General features: G+C 41.8%; 1 protein-coding gene across 1 annotated transcript in view; it reads right to left on the bottom strand.

Moving 5' to 3' along the window:
* The window catches only part of HECW1 (HECT, C2 and WW domain containing E3 ubiquitin protein ligase 1), a 434,070-nt gene that overhangs the window by 227,208 nt on the left and 184,938 nt on the right, over positions 1-21,924 (bottom strand). The window contains exon 3 of the mRNA XM_045864939.2: positions 4,552-4,876. Within this exon, the coding sequence (XP_045720895.1) occupies positions 4,552-4,876 (325 nt within the window). The remainder of the gene's footprint in view (positions 1-4,551; positions 4,877-21,924) is intronic.

Raw genomic sequence — 21,924 nt, 5'->3', positions numbered from 1 at the left:
CTCAAAAGTCTGTTGTGAAGACTGAGTGAATGAAGATAGGTAGTGGTCTTAGAACAGACATCACTAGTAAGTAGATATTTCTGTTTACAGTCTGGGCTAACAACAGGGCCCTCTACGGCAAAGCTCTATGATTAACATGCAAAACCATTAATAATAACCTGGAACATTAGCTTAGGCCAGTACCATTTAAAGTTTTGTCATTACTCATTTTGTACAGAACACATAGAGATGTATTAAGTTCCTCAAAAAAACATTATACTTGCTGAATGATATTTCTTCTAGCGTGTAAAATCCCACTCCCTGTTCCACAGTCTACAACAGAGAAAAGATCTTTACAGGTTGTTAAAAATTTGTTTCAGAAAGTTCTAGTGAAGTTTACAGAAATAGCACACCTGAGAAACATGAAATGTACTTCTCTTGTCTTCAAAATGAAAAGTGAAGCTATGCTTTCTATACCCTAATCTGTAATAGAAAAGTGTACAACAAAAAGACCATTGCTGTTGAGAACAGCATGGACCACTGAGCACAGAATCAGTTAAAGAGGAGAACTGATCCACTACGTACATCTCCTAAGCCCAACAAAGAAAATGCAACCTGGCTTCCACTTCTCAGAGGAACTCACGTCTTCTGATAATCTAATGGGGGCAAAAACACCCTTGACTGAGAACATCTGGTCTATGATTAAAAGCACTCATCAGGCGCCTGGGTGGCTCAGTCGTTAAGCGTCTGCCTTCGGCTCAGGTCATGGTCCCGGGGTCCTGGGATCGAGTCCCACATCGGGACTTCCCTGCTTGACGGAAAGCCTGCTTCTCTCTCTCCCGCTCCCCCTGCTTGTGTTCCTGTTCTTGCTATCTCTGTCTCTGTCAAATAAACAAATAAAATCTTAAAAAAAAAAAAAAAGCACTCATCATAAGAACAATGTAATTTTTAAATTGATAGATCTATCTAATGGAAAGAAGAAAAAACAAAAGAAACAAAAAGAAAATGCAGTAAAGAATATGAAGAAATGGTAAAAATAAATCTTAATGTAACAGTAAATACAATAATAGAAATGTGCTATTCTGGCCAATTAGAAGCCAGACACTCCTAGATCAGAATATAAAAGCACACACAAATGGCTACATTTAAAAAAAGAGTTTGAAAATAAAGAAAAGTAAAAGATTAAGCAAATGTGAAGCAGAAGGAAACTGAGAGACTAATCTTAAATAGTTAAAAAAAAAGAACAGAATTCAAGGCAAAGAGTAGCACAAGGAACAGACAGATCTGTAATAATAAACTAAGAAATTGTAGAAGAAAAAGATCATGAACATTTATGTACTTGGTAATTCACATCACCATATACAAAGCATAAAATCTAGAGAAGTGAAGGTAGAGATAGATAAATTAAGATGAAAATTTAAAGATTTTTACTAGCAATTTTTGACACACTCCATTCAAAAATCAGAAGAGACAAAAAAATCAGAATATACCTGATTAAACTTTCTACATATTAAATACACAGGAGAGACAGAAAATCCTTGGTTTGCAAGGTGCCCTATGAACTGAAACTTATATCAGAATTGTGTCCTTGCTCTGCAAGGTTCTTGGAAACTGTTACCATTGTTATCTCAGCTGCTATGGAACTGGGCAGGGTGAGGACACAGCCTTAGGACGCAGTTTGGGAATTAAGGTCATTTGCTATCACATACCCAGAGAAGAGAGCTCCCTGACAAGGTAGATCAAGACATGAATTATCGATCAACAGGCAGTAAACGTGCAGTGTCTCATCAATTCTACTCAATGATTCTAGAGGAAGTTCTGTTTTCCCCTCTATTTTGGAGATCAGGAACCTGGAGCTCTTTCGATGGTACCTGGCTGGGGTCCTACACCTGGCCAGTGGTAGGGCATGATTCTAAACAAGGTCACGCTGTCACTGAAACCACATGATCTTTCCCCATTCTGTGTCACTAGGAGAGAGAATCCTTCATTACATGGTATCGAGCTCATGAACCACTCCATAAAGGAGGGCAGCCAAATGGGATTTCCCCGATAATAGTAACAATGGTGAAGCTACTGTCCCTGCCCCCTCACTGGGTTCCTAAGTGGGGTCGGGGAGCAGGCTACACATCCCCCTCCACATGCAGGTGTCTCACTCTCTCCCCAGTTGTGTTTGCCTGGGAAGCTCGAAGGTCGGAGCTGACAGCATCACAAACCTGGCCTCACGTGGGCATTTCGTTTGTCCGTGGATGCAGAGTGGTCCCTACCTGACACTGTACCAGGATGTGCTGAGCTGACCCTATGGACAGCACAGGGTCTGCCACCAGACCTGGCAGCTCTGTGGCCGTGGGAGCCACGCACTGGCATTACTTCCGCGGCGAAATGACAGATGAAATTAAACCGTCACCTCTAAAATTTTAGGCCTACATCAGTGATTTGATCTTTGGCAAGGCACTGCAAATCTGACAGATACTTTACTAAGGACCTACAAATTATGAGCTCTTAAAGACTCACAGATAATTTTGGATTTGGAAATTATTTCTGAAATGCTATGTTGCTGAAAGTGTTGGCGTTTTGAATTAAATAACTTCACAGTTATATATATGCAGCTACTATGAGAACAAACTGTCAAGTTAGGATTCTAAGATGATGAGCTGTTTACTTTTGTCTTAGTCAAAATGTCATGTTAACACCAGATCTGATTCATTTCTAGAGTTTCACGACATTCGATGCTGCTGACCACTCCTTCCTTCCTCCACCGCCTTCTCTTGACTTCTGTGACATGGTCTCCTAGTTTGGTCCTAAGTCTCCATCCCTCCTCCACCTCCTTTGTGAGTGCATCCTCTGCCCGTGTCTCCGACAGAGGCCTTCTGGTGCTCTTTTCTACACAACCCACAGTGACCTCATCAACCCTCGGGGTGCCAATTACCCCAAACCTCCACCCCCAGCCCGGATCTGGGGCTGAGCTCCAGATCCACCCATTTTTTGCCTTCACTTTGGATGAATGTCCTTGGGTGTCACACCTTCCCCCCAACACGTGCTCCTCCTCCAAATGTTCCCTGACCTGGGAATGAATGGCATTAGTACTCCCCACTGCAGGAAGATACAGCTTTAAAGGGTTGGTTCAAAACCAGATCTGTGGCCAAAAATCTAATTGCCCAAGGTGCTAAACAAGTAACATTCATCATGAAAGTAGGGATGGGTGGGAGGGAGACTGTGGCAAAACTGAAGGGTACAGACAGGCTACCCGAAGCAGCCAATGCTTAACTTTAGTGAACTAAAGCCAAGCAGAATTATAGGCTCAGTCTGCCAAATTGAGGGCTTTTGTGAAAGAAGCTAGAAATTTCGATTTCAATGTGAAATCTCTACATTTTTCAATGTTGATAACTAATCAAATTTAAAATAATATAGACTAAAAATATGCTTAGGGGGGCTGTTATTTTACAAGCTCTGTTTTAGATTGATGGTATCCAAACAATTTTATTCAAGAACTATTTTTTAAGCAAATGAAATTTTACCTAAGTCCAATTTAGCTAGTAACCACTATTTGTGTACAAATTTAAAAAATTACATTTCTCCATCTTTATAATAAAGTGTGTATTGTGAATACACCAGCCAAGCTGATTTCAAAACCTTTACGAGAGCTAAAAATGTTTCCCTGATAGTCAGATAAGATCCCCTTTATTTTGTCAGAAAAACAGTCCACGGTTATAAAATACTCGTAACGATCCATTGGTTCCTGTGACAGTCCATGATATTAAATCAGGCATTGTGTGTCTGAATGTGTAGACTGCCCCATGCACAGACTGACAGCGGAAGGCCTGGCCTCCTCTGAATTGGATGCCCGACTCTACAGACTCCCCAGCAACCGTACCCTCATTTCTGATTAACCAGTATAAATGCACCAATTTCCACCACACCCGATTCTATCATGAACAATAGATCAAATCTGTTTTTCAGGTGATTTCAAATCTGTGAGATCTGTTTTCTGCCGCACACAGACTGGTGTATTTCCCGCTCAGCTATCCCTCTCTTCCTCAGCCGGCGGTGTGCTTGCGTTCACTGTACGTTGAATCGAGTTACATCTTTCGAATACAAAGCAGTGAGCATGTTGAAAGAGCAGGTGAGAAGAGGTGCATGATTATGTTGGCAACAAAGGGAAACTCCCTGCACAGAGATGGGTGCACATCAGTTGTGTATGTGGTGTTGCTTTGGTCTTACGAACATACGGACTTGAAAACAGGCTTTTGACATCAACTTATTTGTAAGTAGAAGAGCTTCTGTACTTGCCAATGGTAACGACATTTGTGTTCAACCACACCTGGCCCTTCTATCTTACGACTTTCTTCCACTGAATGGAGATAGCAAGAGAGGCCTCCGTGCATGATCTGCAGTGTGTTGGGATTCGGTGTGTAACACATGTGACTGCAAATTGTGTGAGTTTGTTGAAATATTAAAGCACACGTAAAAGTGAACCGCGGGTGATATACTTGTCGAACACCCACACCACAGTGCGGAGACCGCTTTGTCTGCAGCACAGCGTTAGCCGGTCTGGCTAAGGGCTGCCCTACTCACCGATGAGATACATGCCAATCCAGTCTCCAGCATCCACTTCCTCCTTGATGTCCCAGTGGATCACCAGGTCCTGTGAGTGCCCTATGGAGTAGTAGGAGCTGCTGACCATGAGTGTGGAGCGGCTGTCTGAGGTGACCAGGTCGGTGTCACTGGTGGAGCGCGGGATGGTGACGGCGCCATGGGGGCCATTCCGAATGGCCATGCTGTGGAACTGGCCGGGGTTGTAGCTGTGGCGGAGAGGCTCCTTACAGCGGCGGCGATTCTGGGAGTTTCTAGATGGAGATGCCATGGCGGCCAGGCCTAAAAACCTGTTCTGGTACAGATTCTGTGGGGGCAAACAGACAATTAGCAGGGGTGTGAGACACCAGCTGCTCAATGACGGTCTTCGCAGGTTAAGAAGGATGTGCTGGGAGAAGGAGCTGTGAGGGAGCAGCCGTCCAAGGAAGATCTGAAATACGGCACAGAGCATCCTCCGCGGGCTTCACACAGGGAAGGCTAGAACAAAAAACAAAAAACAAAAAACGAAAAACAAAAACAAAACCCCCCAAAAGACAACAGAAATGGAGATTAAGCCCTGAAAACGTGTTGAGTCATGCGGTTTGGATCCCAGGGACAGTTACTTACTGCACACATCAATCAGAGGCAAGTTTCTGTTTACTGGTCATGAGGCCCAGGCCTCAGCAGCGGTCTGCTCTGCTCTTCAGATTACATAAGTCTGTTTAGCAGTCACTTAGGTCTGCACTTTTCCACCCTCTAAGACCAGGGCACTTGTAAAAAGTCAATTAACCTGATGAAGCACAGTGTTGGCATTCTCCGTCTCAGTCCTTAATGGCCATGTGGCAGGCCTATTCGTTCATTATTTGAGTCTCTTATTAGGAATTCCTCAGGCCCCACTGGTGGTAACCATGGCATTACTATAGGCAGAAAAGCCAGACTTCAGAAAGCATCTCATCATATTGGTACCATATGGTCTTATTTTTTTTTAAATGCTTGTCATTGCGACAGTATGAAAATGGACAGACCCTGGTGTTGCCTGGAAACCAGTCCTTCTCTCAGGAAGCCAGGCAAAGCCCAAGAAGCATGAGCCGTCCGTGCACTCAGCAGGCCCCCTGGCTCTGGGCAGTTCAGAGAGGACATCGCTAACCTGACCATCCTCTGGGGGGCTTTGTCCAGAGACCTTCATGACATCTCCAAAAAAGAAAGGCTGTTGCTAGAGCATAACATTTCTGTAGTTTACATATATTTTGTGTGGACAAATGACCTCTTACAGTATTATTATGGAGATTCAAAACAACTTGGAATTAAACAGTCAAATTTATGATTACAGGTTAAAACAAAGTGGGTGCGGCACCTACCAAATTCCAACCTCTGCATCCCTAGACATTTTACTTAATCTTCCTGGTCCTCAGTTTCCTCATTTTAAATGGGTTGTTGTCAGAACTTAATGAGGTAATGCAAATCAAGCTCTTACCATAGTAGGCACTCAATAAATAAAAATCTACTGAAATACTACTGGTATTGCTTTACTAAGAAAGCCTCACTGAAACATAGGTCCCGGGCAGTTGGCCGGGCTCACTCACTGGCCAAGGGTGCCCTCACATCATCCCCAGAGCCCTCACATTTAATTCCTTCTGCAACAAATCCTCAGATTGTTTCTAGTCATGGCCCCGCAAGTTTTCTTACAAAACTGAAATTCCAAGCTTAAACAGTCTAGTGTATTTATAAAGGTACCCTATATACCAATTTTTTGGAGGGGAAGGCTCCCTTTATCTGTAAGGTTTATGCTTGAATAGGATGTTTTTGCATTAGTGTTGAGGCTGAGGGAATTTTACCGACGTAGTATCAGCCAGGGCCGCAAAAAAAGATTATAGATTGCTTTTCTTTTGTTGAAGACACTTCTGCTGTGGTATTTTTATTAGGATTCCCTGGAAATCAGGCAACTATCCTGAAACTGTCAAATTACACCAGTGCTCACTGTGCACGTGGTGGGAACAAAGGCATAGAAGGAAACATCAGTCAAGGAAGACATTTGTCAGTAATTTCCTGGATTGGAATAATGGCATTTGCCCGGAATAAGAAGGGAAGTTTCAAAGCTGCTCCTTTTTGACTGCACTCCCCCACCCCGCCCACCCCCATCTTTGTCCGCACCCTCTCCATTTGGACTCGCAGGAATTGTATTTCTGATTCAAGATTACGCCCCAGCACCAACTCTGCTATAACCGCCCCCTGCATCCTTTTCCGATTCCCCAAAATGTGGGTCTCAGCTCTCTGATCCCACAGGAATCCCCTTCCCCTGCAGAGAGTCTTACTATATTATTGTTAGTTGACCAATTCACGCACATCCCTAAGCAGTGAAGACTTCAAGCCAGTGTTCCCTGCTCTTTATATCCCCTGGAACTGGCCTGACTCCTGGCACAAAAAAAGGCCCTCGAAACTTTAATTAATATGATTTTATTCAGTGATGCCCCTTCTTTTTGCAGAAAGGGTTTAAGTTTGCTATTAAAAAAATAGATAAAATATAGTAAGACATAAGTTAGTAGATAGTGCAGAGAGAGAAGAAAATAAAGAGACAAAAAGTTATGTACAAACTATATGCCATCACGTCCCTAAACAGGTGTTATTGTTAAAGACTCACAACAGTTGCTTCTTGGATGCAGCAGGTGGATAGTTGATTCCCAACCTGCGATTCCTTTGTGGCTACGTTTGCCCCCGGGCATTCACAAGGGTTCCAAGCTCACACTATAGACTCATCCAGCTGGAAGAAACAATTTAATCATTCTCTGTTCACATCTGAACTGTGGGAGATCGAGGAGGATCTGTCCTGTTTTTAAATAGCCCTGGATAAAAGACCACTCTCTTCCCAGACAGTGATTTCACTGTCTTGCAACCTCGCAATTCTTCCTAATCGCTAAGGCAAATCTCACGGGACAGAGACCTGCCTTCTCCTTCCTCCCTGCAAAGAGTAGGAGTGGCTTTCCCATTATCTCTGAGGAGGACGTCAACAGTATCACTAAATTGCTTCCAGCTTTTTCTCCATTCCACTAAGTAATTTGAGTGTCTTTTATTTCCCCTTATCTTGGTGATGGGTAAAAGACATGGATAAGAAACCAAGAGAATATTAGTAACAGTTTCAGTGCTACTGTAATTTTCCAATTATTGGTTGTAAGCAAGGGTCTCTAGTTATGGGCTATGTTACGCACAGATTTTAATTGACCCCTGAAAAAGTGAATCCAATGAGTGAGCCACTGAAGACAATCTGATCACATTGTGACCTACTTCATAGGGAGTAAGATTCCATTTGCTGGCTTGTTTCCTATTTGTAGCCGAGGATCCAACAATGATGTTTTGTTTACTTATTTTGCTTTCCCACTTAAATAACTCAAATTGTTAAAATGTTTTTAATTAAGTGATATGTTCTTGGATTTTTAAAAAATCTTAGAACAGGTCTGATATGTTTAATGTTTTAAGTTATTGTTATGCATTATAGTACATAGCAAAACCAAAACATGTAAGGAGATGGAATCTTAAAAAATTGTCACTTCTAGGAAAGGGACATGTTATTATGGATTTTTTTTTTCAGAACACAGGAAAACAAAAGATTCTGCTGTGTCAATTTCTAACTAAGTCATTAATAGCTTTTCTGTTTTGAAACATATAAAGCTGTGAGTACCATCTCAGAAATAAAAAGAAAGTGGACAAAAGGCACATCTATAATAGAGAAAATGATTCTTAAAAATTGCTTCTACACTAAGAAATCAAAAACAGTGAGTGGAAAACAGAGGCCCTGAAGGAAACCTCATTAAAGTATATGAGATGAGGTTATAGAAACTGGTATTATTTAGCTGGAAGAAGAGCATAATAGTTTTTGAGTTCAGGAACAGATTTTATTTTGAGCAAGTAGATGCCTGAAGCTTTTTTATCCTACACTCAGCTCTGGTTATGCCATCAAGGAGGTAATGGAACTTCAAAAAAAATTATATGTAACTTTTCTCTTTCTACAATGGATTTGAGAAAATTTACAACAAAAGAAATGTACACAAATAGGGAGAGACCAGATAGAAAGCAGGAATAGCAATATGAAAAAGGATAATAATTATGAACGTTCACTCTATGCAGGGAACGTGGTGCATTATCCTATTAAAAACCTATCAGGTATCACTACTCCCTTGTTGGTGAAAACCCAGCTCAGAATCGTGGTTAATAAACATTCCCAAGGTCCTCTTACAGCAGGAAATGGGGATTTGAGCCTATTCTGTGTGATTGTAAGTAAGCACTTTTATCATTCTGAAGCACTCTCTCCAAATTATAACATGGGCAGATATACTTGCAGGAATTGATTCAGATACTCCTCTAATCTTCTTGACAGCCAAGAAGATATAAGGAAAGCATAGTTCTTGGGGCGCCTGGGTGGCTCAGTCGGTTAGATGTCTGCCTTCTCAGATCGTGATCCCCGAGTCCGAGCCCGGCATCAGGAGCCCGGCATCAGGCTCCCTGCTCAGCAGGAGTCTGCTTCTCCCTCTGCTCCTCACTCCACTCTCATGCTCTCTCTCACTCTTTCTCTGATAAATAAATAAAATAAAATAAAATAAAATAAAATAAAATAAAATAAAATAAGGAAAGCATAGTTCTCATGATCAGAATATTTGAATTTTTTCTCCCTCCAAGTTCTTTTTTTTTTACTTTTATTTTTTTTAATTAAAAAAACTTTTTTTATTAACATATAACGTATTATTTGTTTCACGGGTACAGGTCTGTGATTCATCAGTCTTACACAATTCACAGCACTCACCATTCCCTCCAAGTTCTTAATAAAATGCTTCATTTTAGACTTTATACAGAGAGCACCACATGATGTGGTGACCATTATCTCTAAAAAACATTTTTTTAAAAACCACAAACAGTGGCAGATTCTTGCACAAGTTTTTGACAAAAGTTGGGGTTATAATATAGAGAGTCTATTTGGGGCTGTGTATAGCTGTGTTTCCTTCTGACCACATTCAAACGCCCCCTTGGCTTCTTCCACTCCTTATGCCCCAAACCTCCTGCTCTCCATTCGGTGCCTGTTCTCAACCTCACATCTCTCTGGCCTTGACACAGATAAACAGGAGCCTGAATGACCTGTTCTATCTGCAACTGTCTTACTTATTTCTTATCAGTGCTCCTCTACTGAGAAGCAGGTGCCAAGAGAGCATGGGCCTTGCCCCGCCCCTCTGGCCTTCATTTCCACGGTCAGAATGCAGTGGGTACTCAGGAGATGTTTTGTTGGATTGGGGCGCATCTGCATCTGCATCCCAGAGCTATGTCACGATGCTCTGCTGCTTGAGTTCAGAAACCCTTCTCAGTGCCTATTTGGCCTAAAGCACAAGGCTTGTTGTCCAGAATCCCCCATTACTAGCTCCTGAATGACACTGGTAAGAAGGGAGAGGTAGGGATGAGATGAGATCCCACCCGTGGGTCCCCTTCTGTGTCTCACATCCTGAGATCCGAGTCCTGCCCCTACATTGGTACATCTGCTTGGGAACAGCTGTGGGTGAGTGAGGTTATGGGACAGAAGTGGCCATGACCTGCCAGATGGCCAAGCACTTCCGAGGAGGAAAGTGACAGGTGGCTGCAATGTTACCATCTCTATCCAACTCTTCAGCTCCTCACACCTGTCTCTGAAACTGCCTCAAAACGGTGTTTTTAGCCTCAAAGTCATGTGTTGAAAAAGTTCTTTTGTGCTGGCCATTGTGCAGAAGAATATCACAAAATTATATAAACTAAATTGTGTGGGTTCCTTTTCTTTGGAGAAGAAATAGAATCCCACACATTGCCAACAGGAAGGGAACATTAGGCGGAGGAAATTTTAATAAGCAAATCAAACCAAGTCAGGGAATATCCACATAGGAAGTCATGATTTAACAGACAAGGGACTTGTTAAAATGACAGTCAAATGAATTATTTTAGGAACACAAAAAGCCTTACCACTAATGAAAATAATCCAACAATAGGTTTGAGTGGAACAGCCCCACCCCCACTTCTCTCTGGGGCCCCCAGTGATGGTGGCAGAGAGAAGTCTTTGCTCTTTGTTGCTCCAATGCCATTCTTGCTCTTGTGCCTAAGAGAGGTGAGCAGGAAGCCTGGCCATGCTTTGCGGGACACGCAACTTTCACCACTTTGGCCAAACATGGAATTTCTTGATGCAACTCTGAGCCACTTGGGAGGATTATGGTTGGAGGTGTTCAAGAATGAAGCTGCCAAAGTCTGGGCACTTACTATGGCCAGAATAATGGGTGGGGACGTGGGTGAGGAGAGAGAGGAAGACTAGAGGCAGCAGGGACCTTCCTATGTTATTTAAGGGAAATTCCTGATCCCTAGCAGCACCTCCTTCTGATCTACTTGAAAAGAAAGGTCACTGAAAGTGGTACTCCTCTGTGTGTGTGTGTGTGTGTGAGAGAGAGAGAAAAAGAGAGAGAGAGAGAGAAAGAGAAAGGCAGACAGATGGACACACTGACAAAGACAGGGGCAGAGAATGAATAGGAATGCACAGATGTCTTTCCCTTTTCGGTCTCAGACGTGTCCTTTTCTTCCTCAGGACAGTCCCATCTTGATGCAAGTTGGGAAGGTCCCTTGTTTATGTGTTGACACATGCCAAAGTAAAGGTTAGGCTTTTTTTTTAATATATTTTTTTTATTATGTTATGTTAATCACCGTACATTACATCATTAGTTTTTGATGTAGTGTTCCATGATTCATTGTTTGCATATAACACCCAGTGCTCCATGCAGAACGTGCCCTCTTTAATACCCATCACCAGGCTAACCCATCCTCCCACCACCCTCCCCTCTAGAACCCTCAGTTTGTTTTTCAGAGTCCATCGTCTCTCATGGTTTATTGCCCCCTCCGATTTCCCCCCGTCATTCTTCCACTCCTGCTATCTTCTTCTATTTTTTTTAACGTATAATGTATTTGCTTCAGAGGTACAGATCTGTGATTCAATAGTCTTGCATGCTTCATAGCACTCACCATAGAACATACCTTCCCCAGTGCCTATCACCCAGCTGTTCCATCCCTCCCACCCCCCACCACTCCAGGAACCCTCAGTTTGTTTCCTGAGATTAAGAATTCCTCATATCAGTGAGGTCATATGATACATGTCTTTCTCTGATTGACTTATTTTGCTCAGCATAACACCCTCCAGTTCCATCCACGTCGTTGCAAATGGCAAGATCTTATTCCTTTTGATGGCTGCATAATATTCCATTGTATATATATACCACTTCTTTTTTATCCATTCATCTGTCGATGGACATCTTGGCTCTTTTCACAGTTTGGCTATTGTGGACATTGCTGCTATAAACATTGGGGTGCATGTACCCCTTTGGATCCCTACATTTGTATCTTTGGGGTAAATACCCAGTAGTGCAATTGCTGGATCATATGGTAGCTCTATTTTCAACTTTTTGAGGAACCTCCATACTGTTTTCCAGAGTGGCTGCACCAGCTTGCATTCCCACCAAGAGTGTAGGAGGGTTCCCTTTTCTCCATATCCCCGCCAACATCTGTCGTTTCCTGACTGGTTAATTTTAGCCATTCTGACTGGTGTGAGGTGATATCTCATTGAGGTTTTGATTTGGATTTCCCTGATGCCGAGCGATGTTGAGCACTTTTTCATGTGTCTGTTGGCCATTTGGATGTCTTCTTTGGAAAAATGTCTGTTCATGTCTTCTGCCCATTTCTTGATTGGATCATTTGTTCTTTGGGTGTTGAGTTTAAGAAGTTCTTTATAGATTTTGGATACTAGCCCTTTATCTGATATGTCATTTGCAAATATCTTCTCCCATTCTGTCAGTTGTCTTTTGGGTTTGTTGACTGTTTCTTTTGCTGTGCAAAAGCTTTTTATCTTGATGAGGTCCCAATAGTTCATTTTTGCCCTTGCTTCCCTTGCCTTTGGCGATATTTCTAGGAAGAAGTTGCTGCGACTAAGGTTGAAGAGGTTGCTGCCTGTGTTCTCCTTTAGGATTTGGATGGACTCCTGTCTCACATTTAGGTCTTTCAACCATTTGGAGTCTATTTGGGTGTGGTGTAAGGAAATGGTCCAGTTTCATTCTTCTGCATGTGGCTGTCCAATGTTCCCAACACCATTTGTTGAAGAGACTGTCTTTTTTCCATTGGACATTCTTTCCTGCTTTGTCGAAGATGAGTTGACCATAGAGTTGAGGGTCCATTTCTGGGCTCTCTATAATGTTCCATTGACCCATGTGTCTGTTTTTGTGCCAGTACCATACTGTCTTGATGATGACAGCTTTGTAATAGAGCTGGAAGTCCGGAATTGTGATGCCGCCGGCTTTGCTTTTCTTTTTCAACATTCCTCTGGCTATTCGGTGTCTTTTCTGGTTCCATACAAACTTTAGGATTATTTGTTCCTTTCTTTGAAAAAAGTGGATGGTATTTTGATGGGGACTGCAATGAATGTATAGATTGCTCTAGGTAGCATTGACATCTTCACAATATTTGTTCTTCCAATCCATGAGCATGGAATGCTTTTCCATTTCTTTATGTCTTCCTCAATTTCTTTCATGAGTATTTTATAGTTTTCTGAATACACATCCTTTGCCTCTTTGGTTAGATTTATTCCCAGGTATCTTATGGTTTTGGGTGCAACTATAAATGGGATCGACTCCTTAATTTCTCTTTCTTCTGTCTTGTTGTTGGTGGATAGGCATGCCACTGATTTCTGTGCATTGATTTTATATCCTGCCACTTGACTGAATTCCTGTATGAGTTCTAGCAGTTTTGGGGTGGAGTCTTTTGGGTTTTCCACATAAAGTATCATATCATCTGCAAACAGTGAGAGTTTGACTTCTTCTTTGCCAATTCAGATGCCTTTTATTTCTTTTTGTTGTCTGATTGCTGTGGCTAGAACTTCTAATACTATGTTGAATAGCAGTGGTGATAGTGGACATCCCTGCCGCGTTCCTGACCTTAGGGGGAACGCTCTCAGTTTTTCCCCATTGAGAATGATATTCGCTGTGGGTTTTTCAGAGATGGCTTTTATGATATTGAGTTTGTACCCTCTATGCCTATACTCTGAAGAGTTCTGATCAAGAAAGGATGCTGTACTTTGTCAAATGCTTTTTCTGCATTTATTGAGAGGATCATATGGTTCTTGTTCTTTCTTTTATTAATGTATTGTATCACGCTGATTGATTTGCGGATGTTGAACCAACCTTGGAGCCCAGGGATAAATCCCACTTGGTTGTGGTGAATAATCCTTTTAATGTACTGTTGGATCCTATTGGCTAGTATTTTGGTGAGAATTTTTGCATCCATGTTCATGAAGGATATTGGTCTGTAATTCTTTTTGATGGGGTCTTTGTCTGTTTTGGGGATCAAGGTAATGGTGGCCTCATAAAACGAGTTTGAAAGTTGTCCTTCCATTTCTATTTTTTGGAACAGTTTCAGAAGAATAGGTATTAATTCTTCTTGAAATGTTTGGTAGAATTCCCCTGGGAAGCCATCTGGTCCTGCGTTTTGTTTGTTGGGAGATTTTTGATGACTGCTTCAATTTCCTTAGTGGTGATAGGTCTGTTCAGGTTTTCTATTTCTTCCTGGTTCAGTTTTGGTAGTTGATACATCTCTAGGAATGCATCCATTTCTCCCAGATTATCCTATTTGCTGGCATATAGTTGTTCATAATATGTTCTTATAATTGTTTGTATAAGGATATGCTTTTATTTCCCAGAACCACAGTGATGCTCCAACAGGTCATGGAACCCAAGCCCCAGGGGCCCTGCCGACCACCGAGGAGCCACCTGGTGGGAGTACAGGGGAGAAATACGGCTGCAGAATGGGGCAGCCATGAGCAACACCCCTGACCACCACAGCTCCACTCCTGGAGCTCCACAGAGCTGCTGTAGCAAGCGGGTGACTGTGTCTCTTTCATAGCCAGGGCACTACCACTTGCCTAAAGACAGTCTAGTCTTCAAAACCTTACCCATAAAACCGAGTCACGCAGACTCCCAGAGTGAGTGGTGGAAGGTCATGTCCAGCCTCTCCCACCGCTCCAGAAGGGCAGTGGCCTGCCCTGGGCCCAGCAAGGGAGCAGCAGTGCCAAGAGTGGAACCCCAGCCCCATGGCTTGGACCCTGCTGCCTCCCTCAGGAGGGAGCATCAGGCTTGCCGAGAATTTAAGTCACCGTGTGTTTGCCTCCTCAATCCACAATCCTGTTCAGATTTGCTAAGAGGCAATGTGGCCAGGCAAGGAATACAGTTCTAAGAAGGACATTTCAGCAGGACTGCAAAGGAGGTGCTAAGTTGGCATACATACTGAAGTTAATGTTCAAATACCTAATTATTTGTTGTGGAAGTTCAGGGTGCTATATAGATGCTCTCTTAAATTCTTCCACCCCCTGGGAAGTTGGACTCAGCAGAGCTGGCAAGATTTTTAAGTAAACTGTTGTTTTTTTGTTTTGTTTTGTTTTCTTCCTTCCTTTAGCCCATTCAATGAGCAAATGTTTATTGAGTCATTAGTATGGACCAGACACTGTACCAAGTATCGAGTATGCACAGAGAGATGAATTAAACAGTGCTCCTGGGGCGCCTGGGTGGCTCAGTTGGTTAAGCGACTGCCTTCGGCTCAGGTCATGATCCTGGAGTCCCGGGATCAAGTCCCGCATCGGGCTCCCTGCTCGGCGGGGAGCCTGCTTCTGCCTCTGACCTTCCCCCATCTCATGTGCTCTCTCTCATTCTGTCTCAAATAAATAAATAAAATTAAAAAAAAAAAAACCAATAAAAACAAAACAAAACAGTGCTCCTACCCTCAAAGAGTTTTGTGCAGGAGGAAAACATTCAAGCAGTCAACTTTGACACAATGACAAGGACCATGACAGGAATGGTAGGCAAGGTCCTCATGGGAGAGAGGTGCTGGAAATGTCCTCCCAGATGGGAGAACAGTGACACTGTATTTGGAAGGAGGAGTAGGAAGGTCACCCAACTGGTCAGGGGCAGAGGGGAAATCCAATCTGAGCAGAAGGAACTCTATGTATAAAGGCAGAGCTTTACAAACAAGCATGTTGTGCCTGTGTATTCAACAGAGCTCCTCCCAGCTGCCTGCCACAGAGTGTCAGGAGGGGCAGCGAGAAGTGCTAGAGGAGGGTCTCCCTTGATACACCAAGAGATAGGACCTCCCCCCTTAGAGGATGGGAGGGCCACGGGAGATTTTTGGTCAGGGAAATGATATAATCTGTTCACCTTAGAAACATCACCCTTCAGCAGTGAGATGAGTGCAAGGGGCAAGGAGCCCACTACGTCTGGGAAAGCCAAAACTACAGCAATCCCAAAAGCCCAGTCTACCTGCAGGGAGGAGCCACCTCAGATGATCCCTTAGTGCCATCTGCGACCCAGGCACTAAGTCTCATTGTGGGAGGATGAAAGGTAAAGGAACAAAGAATGGCCTGCGTCCTTGAGGGGTGTGTGTAAATGAAGGAACAATCCAAAGGCACAGGATTAGGGACCATGGACAGCACCATTGTGTGGCCTGTTTCTACGGGGATCTCGTGGCCATTGCATCCACCCCGGAGTAGGGCAGTGCCAGTGGTACTTGTGTCTAATTTTATCGTTGGGGACGCTGCATCATTTAATAACATGTGCCCCGGGATACGTTGCTCCTCAGAACTAATCAAGAGAAGTAAATTTCAGGACTTCTGCATCCTTCATTTTCAAAGCTTGGACAGCACTTATGTCAATACAAACTGAATTGGACTGACTTTCTGGAACATACTGAATTTATAATCTTATTTTGCCATGGAATACAGTACAAAGGCTATTCTTGACTGTTATATAGTAATGTCACCAATGGTGTAGTAGAGCTAACTAACCTCTAAGTTACATACATGTGAACATGTACAACCTGACCTGTTCAACACTGGAGATGTGGTACATGCTATGAGCTGGATACAATCTAGTGATGAGAAGATACATAAACTAATCATTTCAACGTAGGGTGAAAAACAAACAAGTTTAGAGGGATTTACAAGATAGGAAGATAATTACTCATTTTGTCAGATAGGGAAGGAAATAAGATTTAGGGAGAAATGGAGAAAGTATTTTTAGGCAGAAGGAAATTATGCAAATGCATGATGAGAATTATAAAGAATGCCCACACATGTCCAGGGGACTGGAAGACCAGTGTGCCTGAAGCAGAGGGTATGTGAAGCAGGAGCAGTGGGGAGTGGTGAGGCTGGAGCAGAATCAAGACCGATTTTAAAGCCAAGTGTTTCAAGGTAAGGAGAGAGGTGTTTCTTTTGGGGACACTGAGCCCTTTTGAAGACAGGGAAAGTAGTAGTGGTGGGCTCATCTACACCATGATCTCGTGAATATTGTGATGCTGAACACCTTCCTTCAGGAGCAATGTGTCAGAAGTTCCAGCCAAAGCCCTAGAGGAAGTACTGGCCAGGTAGCTAGGTATGCACAGCTCTCCCCTCAGGAAGGTAGGGGTAGTCAGCACTGCTCTTTCAGATCACCTAGCAGGACAGAGGAAGACACCATCCTGGACTGTAGCTCTAACAGAGGAGCTAATCTTCAGGAACACGAACCAGCTGGCCCATTATCAGCACACAAGTGAACTGCACTAGCCACAACAGCACTTCCTTTTGTTATCAAACTGAGATAAGTTCAGTGTTAATTCCTGAGACCATTTTTTGGAAGACAACTTAGAGCAGTGACGAAGAGGCAAACAAACAGCATCTGGTCTCTCCTTTCTGTGTCATTCTTGTTTCTCTACCTCCCTTGGGAAGTGACACGGCCAGTTCATGTCCTAAAATGGGGTCACAGGTAATACATGCCTTTCCTCCCATCATTGTGCCCACTCCTGTGATATTTCTAACCCAGGCTACTCAAGTCCAGTGCTAGCTGTCACTCATTCTCTGAGCCACAGCAGGCTGTGCCATCTTGGCACCCATGCTATAATATGAGGGCCAGCAGGGATGGCTTAAATCGAGAGATGTCTGTTGGAAAAAGAAGGAAAAAATTAAGAACTGGTGCTATTGAAAAAGAATTACACCTATCTCCAGTGATTTAAGATAAAATGGTTGGGAGAGTTGGAATGACAGGGAGAAAAGTCAACCCACCAGCATCTCCATCAAGCTTCTGACATCTATAGAAGAGAAAAAGAATTAATACAAGAGCAGGACAAAGCACTGCTTTTTAAGTGAACCACAACTAAATGGACAAAGTGTCTAAATCTGCGGAAGTCCCTTGGAAGTTCCCACAGCATCAAGATATACCCCATGGTCAAAATAGCAAATCAAGTGACCCAGTGACATATTACTTTATTATCAATTATTTATGGAAATGAGTAAAGGAAGGAAGAATGCTATTTTGAAAACAACAACAAAGAAAATAGGATATGTTACTTAGCTCTGTTGGCATTGGGGAAGTCATCACTGAGATTAGGGCTAAAGCCGATTGGGAGCTCACATTCAGGCTGTGGTTATTCAGATCGCTGGGTTCCCTACTTGACTTCTCGTGTAGGGACCACCCCAGTCCAAAGGCTTGCTTGGTTTTAAGAGAACATTAAGAGAAAAGAAACACTTAGCCATTACTTTTTCAAACATGACACACTGCTGAAACTCTTGAATATCTTTCATAGAATGTCCCTTCTGACATTTGTTACACCAATGAATCTATTTCATTTTTCAGAACTAAGGAGAAGGGGTAATCAATTGAGGCTGGTTGGAACCTTTGAATCAAGCTACCAGCAGACCGTATTTTCAGTTTTCCAGACTAAAGAAATAGAATGGTTTTCTCCTAATCTGTCTCTTTGGATGCCTGGGACCATCACCTGAGCTTGTCTATGATACACAAAAGATGCAGCCGACACAGTGAAATTATAAGCCTCAGTGCTTCTCTCAACAATTCCCAGCCACAGGGAATCTTTGCTCAATAGTACAGTATAGGTTTACGTTACATTCAAGGAGAATACTATTTAATTTGATTCTCTGTAGCAATCACCAGAAGGCAAACTAGATTATCATCTGGCTAAGACATTTTTCACTCTTAAGCTGATGCCTAGAAGTCGTGGGTCTCAATGATACGGTAATATATTCAAGAGCACTCACTGCCATTTCTGTTAGTTAAAAGATAAGCTGCCTACCCAGACAAATAGAACTCAGAAGTCTAAATGATCTGGATATTTAAGGAAAAAAATTTTTTTTTCCCATTCAAGGTTTGAATTAATTACTCAGATAACATCTCTAATTTTCTCTTTTACTTTGTAGGTGGGAAAATTAAAGTTCTGTATCCTTCCAGGGAGTGAGAGCTGTAGGGGGAGCCATGGGATGTAGGGGGAACCAGGGGATGTAGGGGGAGCCAGGGGATGTAGGGGGAGCCAGGGGATGTAGGGGCAGCAACAGAAGAAGTATCATCACAACGAGATGCCTAGGTTTCCATTCAAACTGCTCATTAGGCTTTTTCACAAAGCCCTAAGAGACAGTGGTATTAAAAGGAAAATGAGAAAATGAAGTAATTTGGGTTTCTGAAAGGCTGTTCAAGATGAAACATGAGCTCTGAAGAAGCAAGAGCCACAGGTACATGCTAATGAATCTTAAGTGCATGTATTTCCAATACATTAGCTTTGTTCTTTGCAGAGGACAAGTCTTATCCTCTCTGTAACAATGTGCTCCATGTCAGAACCTCAATTATCACCCATAGTCAGAGGCCAACATTTTACTCTTGCTTTATTAACGTTACTCGAAGGTAGCTAGAGCCATGTTTTGGAATGGCTTTAAACTGCTCAAGGTGCATTTCCCAGACAATCTTCATTTATTTATTCATTTGGTCAACAAATGTTGTGTCAAACACTGGAAAATGAACAAGACTATAAGCATCTGCCCTGGAAAACCAGAACACATTTGTTAGAAAAATTAGTGGGCCCAAGGTACTCTGTGGAGTCTTAACTACTCTACTGCTAAGGTAAGAGGTACCAGAAGAAACACAAATGCAGGGTGAGAGCGGGGTGGATATTTCTGGTAGGGAGAATGGTGCATGCTGATCAGAAGACACATATTTTAAGTCCTACTCAATTTAAGTTTGCAAATATCTTCTCCCATTCAGTAGGTTGCCTTTTCATTTTGTTGATGGTTTCCTTTGTGTGCAGAAGCTTTGTAGTTTGACATAGCCCAATTTGTTTATGTTTGCTTCTGTCACCTTTGGCTTTCGAATCAGATAAAAAAAAAAATCACTAAGACAAACGTCACATATATCCCGCAAGGAGTTAATATCCAAAATATAGGAAGAACTCATGTAACGCCACAACAAAAACCCACATAAGCTGATTTAAAAATGGGCAGAGGATCTGAACAGATATTTCTTCAAAGAAGACATACAGATGGGCAACAGGCATGTGAAAGATGTTCAGCATCATTAATTATCAGGGAAATATGAATAAAAACCACAGTGAGGTATCACCTCACACCTGTTAGAATGGCTATTATCAAAAAAAGAGAAATAACAAGTGTTGGAGAGGATATGCAGGAAAGGGAACCCATGCACTGTTTGTGGGAATGTAAATTGTGCAGCTACTATTGGAAACAGTATGGACATATCGTTAAAAATTTAAATATAACTACTCTATGATCCAGTTAATCCACTTCTTCGTATTTATCCAAAGAATATGGAAACACCAATTTGAAAAGATACATGTACCCTTGTATTCATTGCAGCTTTATTTACAATAGCCAAGACGTGGAAACTATCACTATTTGCAGATGACATGACAGGAAATTACCACCTATGTTTTCTTCTAGGAATTTTATGGTTTTAGGTCTTACTTTCCAGTCTTTAATCTATGATGAACTATTTTTGTGTATGGTAAAAGAGAGCGGTCTTGTTTCATTCTTTTGCGTGGGGCTGTCCAGTGTTCCCAGCACCACTTATTGAAGAGACGTCTTTTCCTTTCTCCGTTGTATATTCTTGGTTCCTTTGTCATAAATTAAGTGTGTGGGTTTATTATGTGAGCTCTCCATTCTGCTCCATTCATCTATGTGTTGCTATGCCAACACCATACTCTTTTTATTACTATAGCTTTGCGGTATAGTTTGAAATCCAGCTTTGTTCTTCTTTCTCAAGACTACTTGCTTTGCCTTTTTGGGGTGTCTTATGTGATTCCATACAAATTTTAGATTTATTCTAGTTCTATGAAAAATGTCATTGGGATTTTGAGAGAGATCGCTTTGAATCCATGAGTACAGAGTATCTTTTCATGTATTTGTGTCTTCTTCAATTTCTTTAATCAAGGTCTTACAGTTTTTAGCATACAGGTCTTTCAGCTCCTTGGTTAAATTTATTCCTTAGGTATTTTATTCTTTTGATGCAATTGTAAATGATAGTTTTCTTAATTTTTCTTTCTGATAGTTCATTATTAGTGTATAGAAATTCAACAAATTCCTGTATATTGATTTTGTATCCTTTACTGAATTCATGTATTAGTTCTAACAGCTTTTTAGTGGAGTCTTTAAGGGTTTTCTATATATAGTATCTGTAGATTGCTTTGGGTAGTATGGACATTTTAATGATGTTCTTTGAATTCATTCATTAATCTTTTCTACTGTCCTTTTAGTCTCTATTTCATTTATGTTTACTCTGATCCTTATTTCCTTCCTCTACTTACTTGGGCTTCATTCTCTTCCCTAGTTCCTTTAAGTATATATTGTTTATTTGATACTTTTCTTGTTTTTTGAGGTAACCTTGTATAGCTACAAACTTCCCCCCTTAAAACTGCTTTTGCAGCATCCTACAGATTTTAGACTATTGTATTTCCATTTTCATTTGTCTCCAGGTATTTTTTTATTTGTTCTTTGATTTCTTCATTGACCCATTGGTTGTTCAGTAGCATTTTGTTTAATCTTCACATATTTGTGATTTTTTTTTCAGTTTTCTTCCTGTAATCACCTCTAGTTTCTTGCCATTGCAGTTGGAAAAGATGCTGGATGCGATTTCAATCTTGTTGAATGTATTGAGATTTGTTTTGCATCCAAACATGTGATCCATCCTGGGGAATGTTTCATGTGCACTTCAGAAGAAGGTGTATTCTGCTGTTTTTGGATGGAGTGTTCTGTGTATATCTATTAAGTCTATGAAGCCATTTGGTATAAGACCTAGTTTAAGGCTCATGTTTCTTTATTGATTTTCTGTTTGGATGATCAATCCATTGATGTATGTGGTGTGTGTGTGTGTGTGTGTGTATCAATTTCAAATTGATAGCATCTTATGTTTGAACACATTCTAATAACTACATTTTTACTCCCTTCCATGTGTTCTGTCTTTGATGTCATATTTCACATCTTCTTATTTTGTGTATCTCTTAACTAATTATTATGTTATGGTTAATTTTACT

Source organism: Mirounga angustirostris, unplaced genomic scaffold, assembly GCF_029215605.1.
Source record: "Mirounga angustirostris isolate CCGP_5_RB_7025 unplaced genomic scaffold, mMirAng1.0.hap1 SCAF_12, whole genome shotgun sequence".
Taxonomy (NCBI): domain Eukaryota; kingdom Metazoa; phylum Chordata; class Mammalia; order Carnivora; family Phocidae; genus Mirounga; species Mirounga angustirostris.
This window is presented reverse-complemented; position numbering and strand designations above follow the sequence as displayed.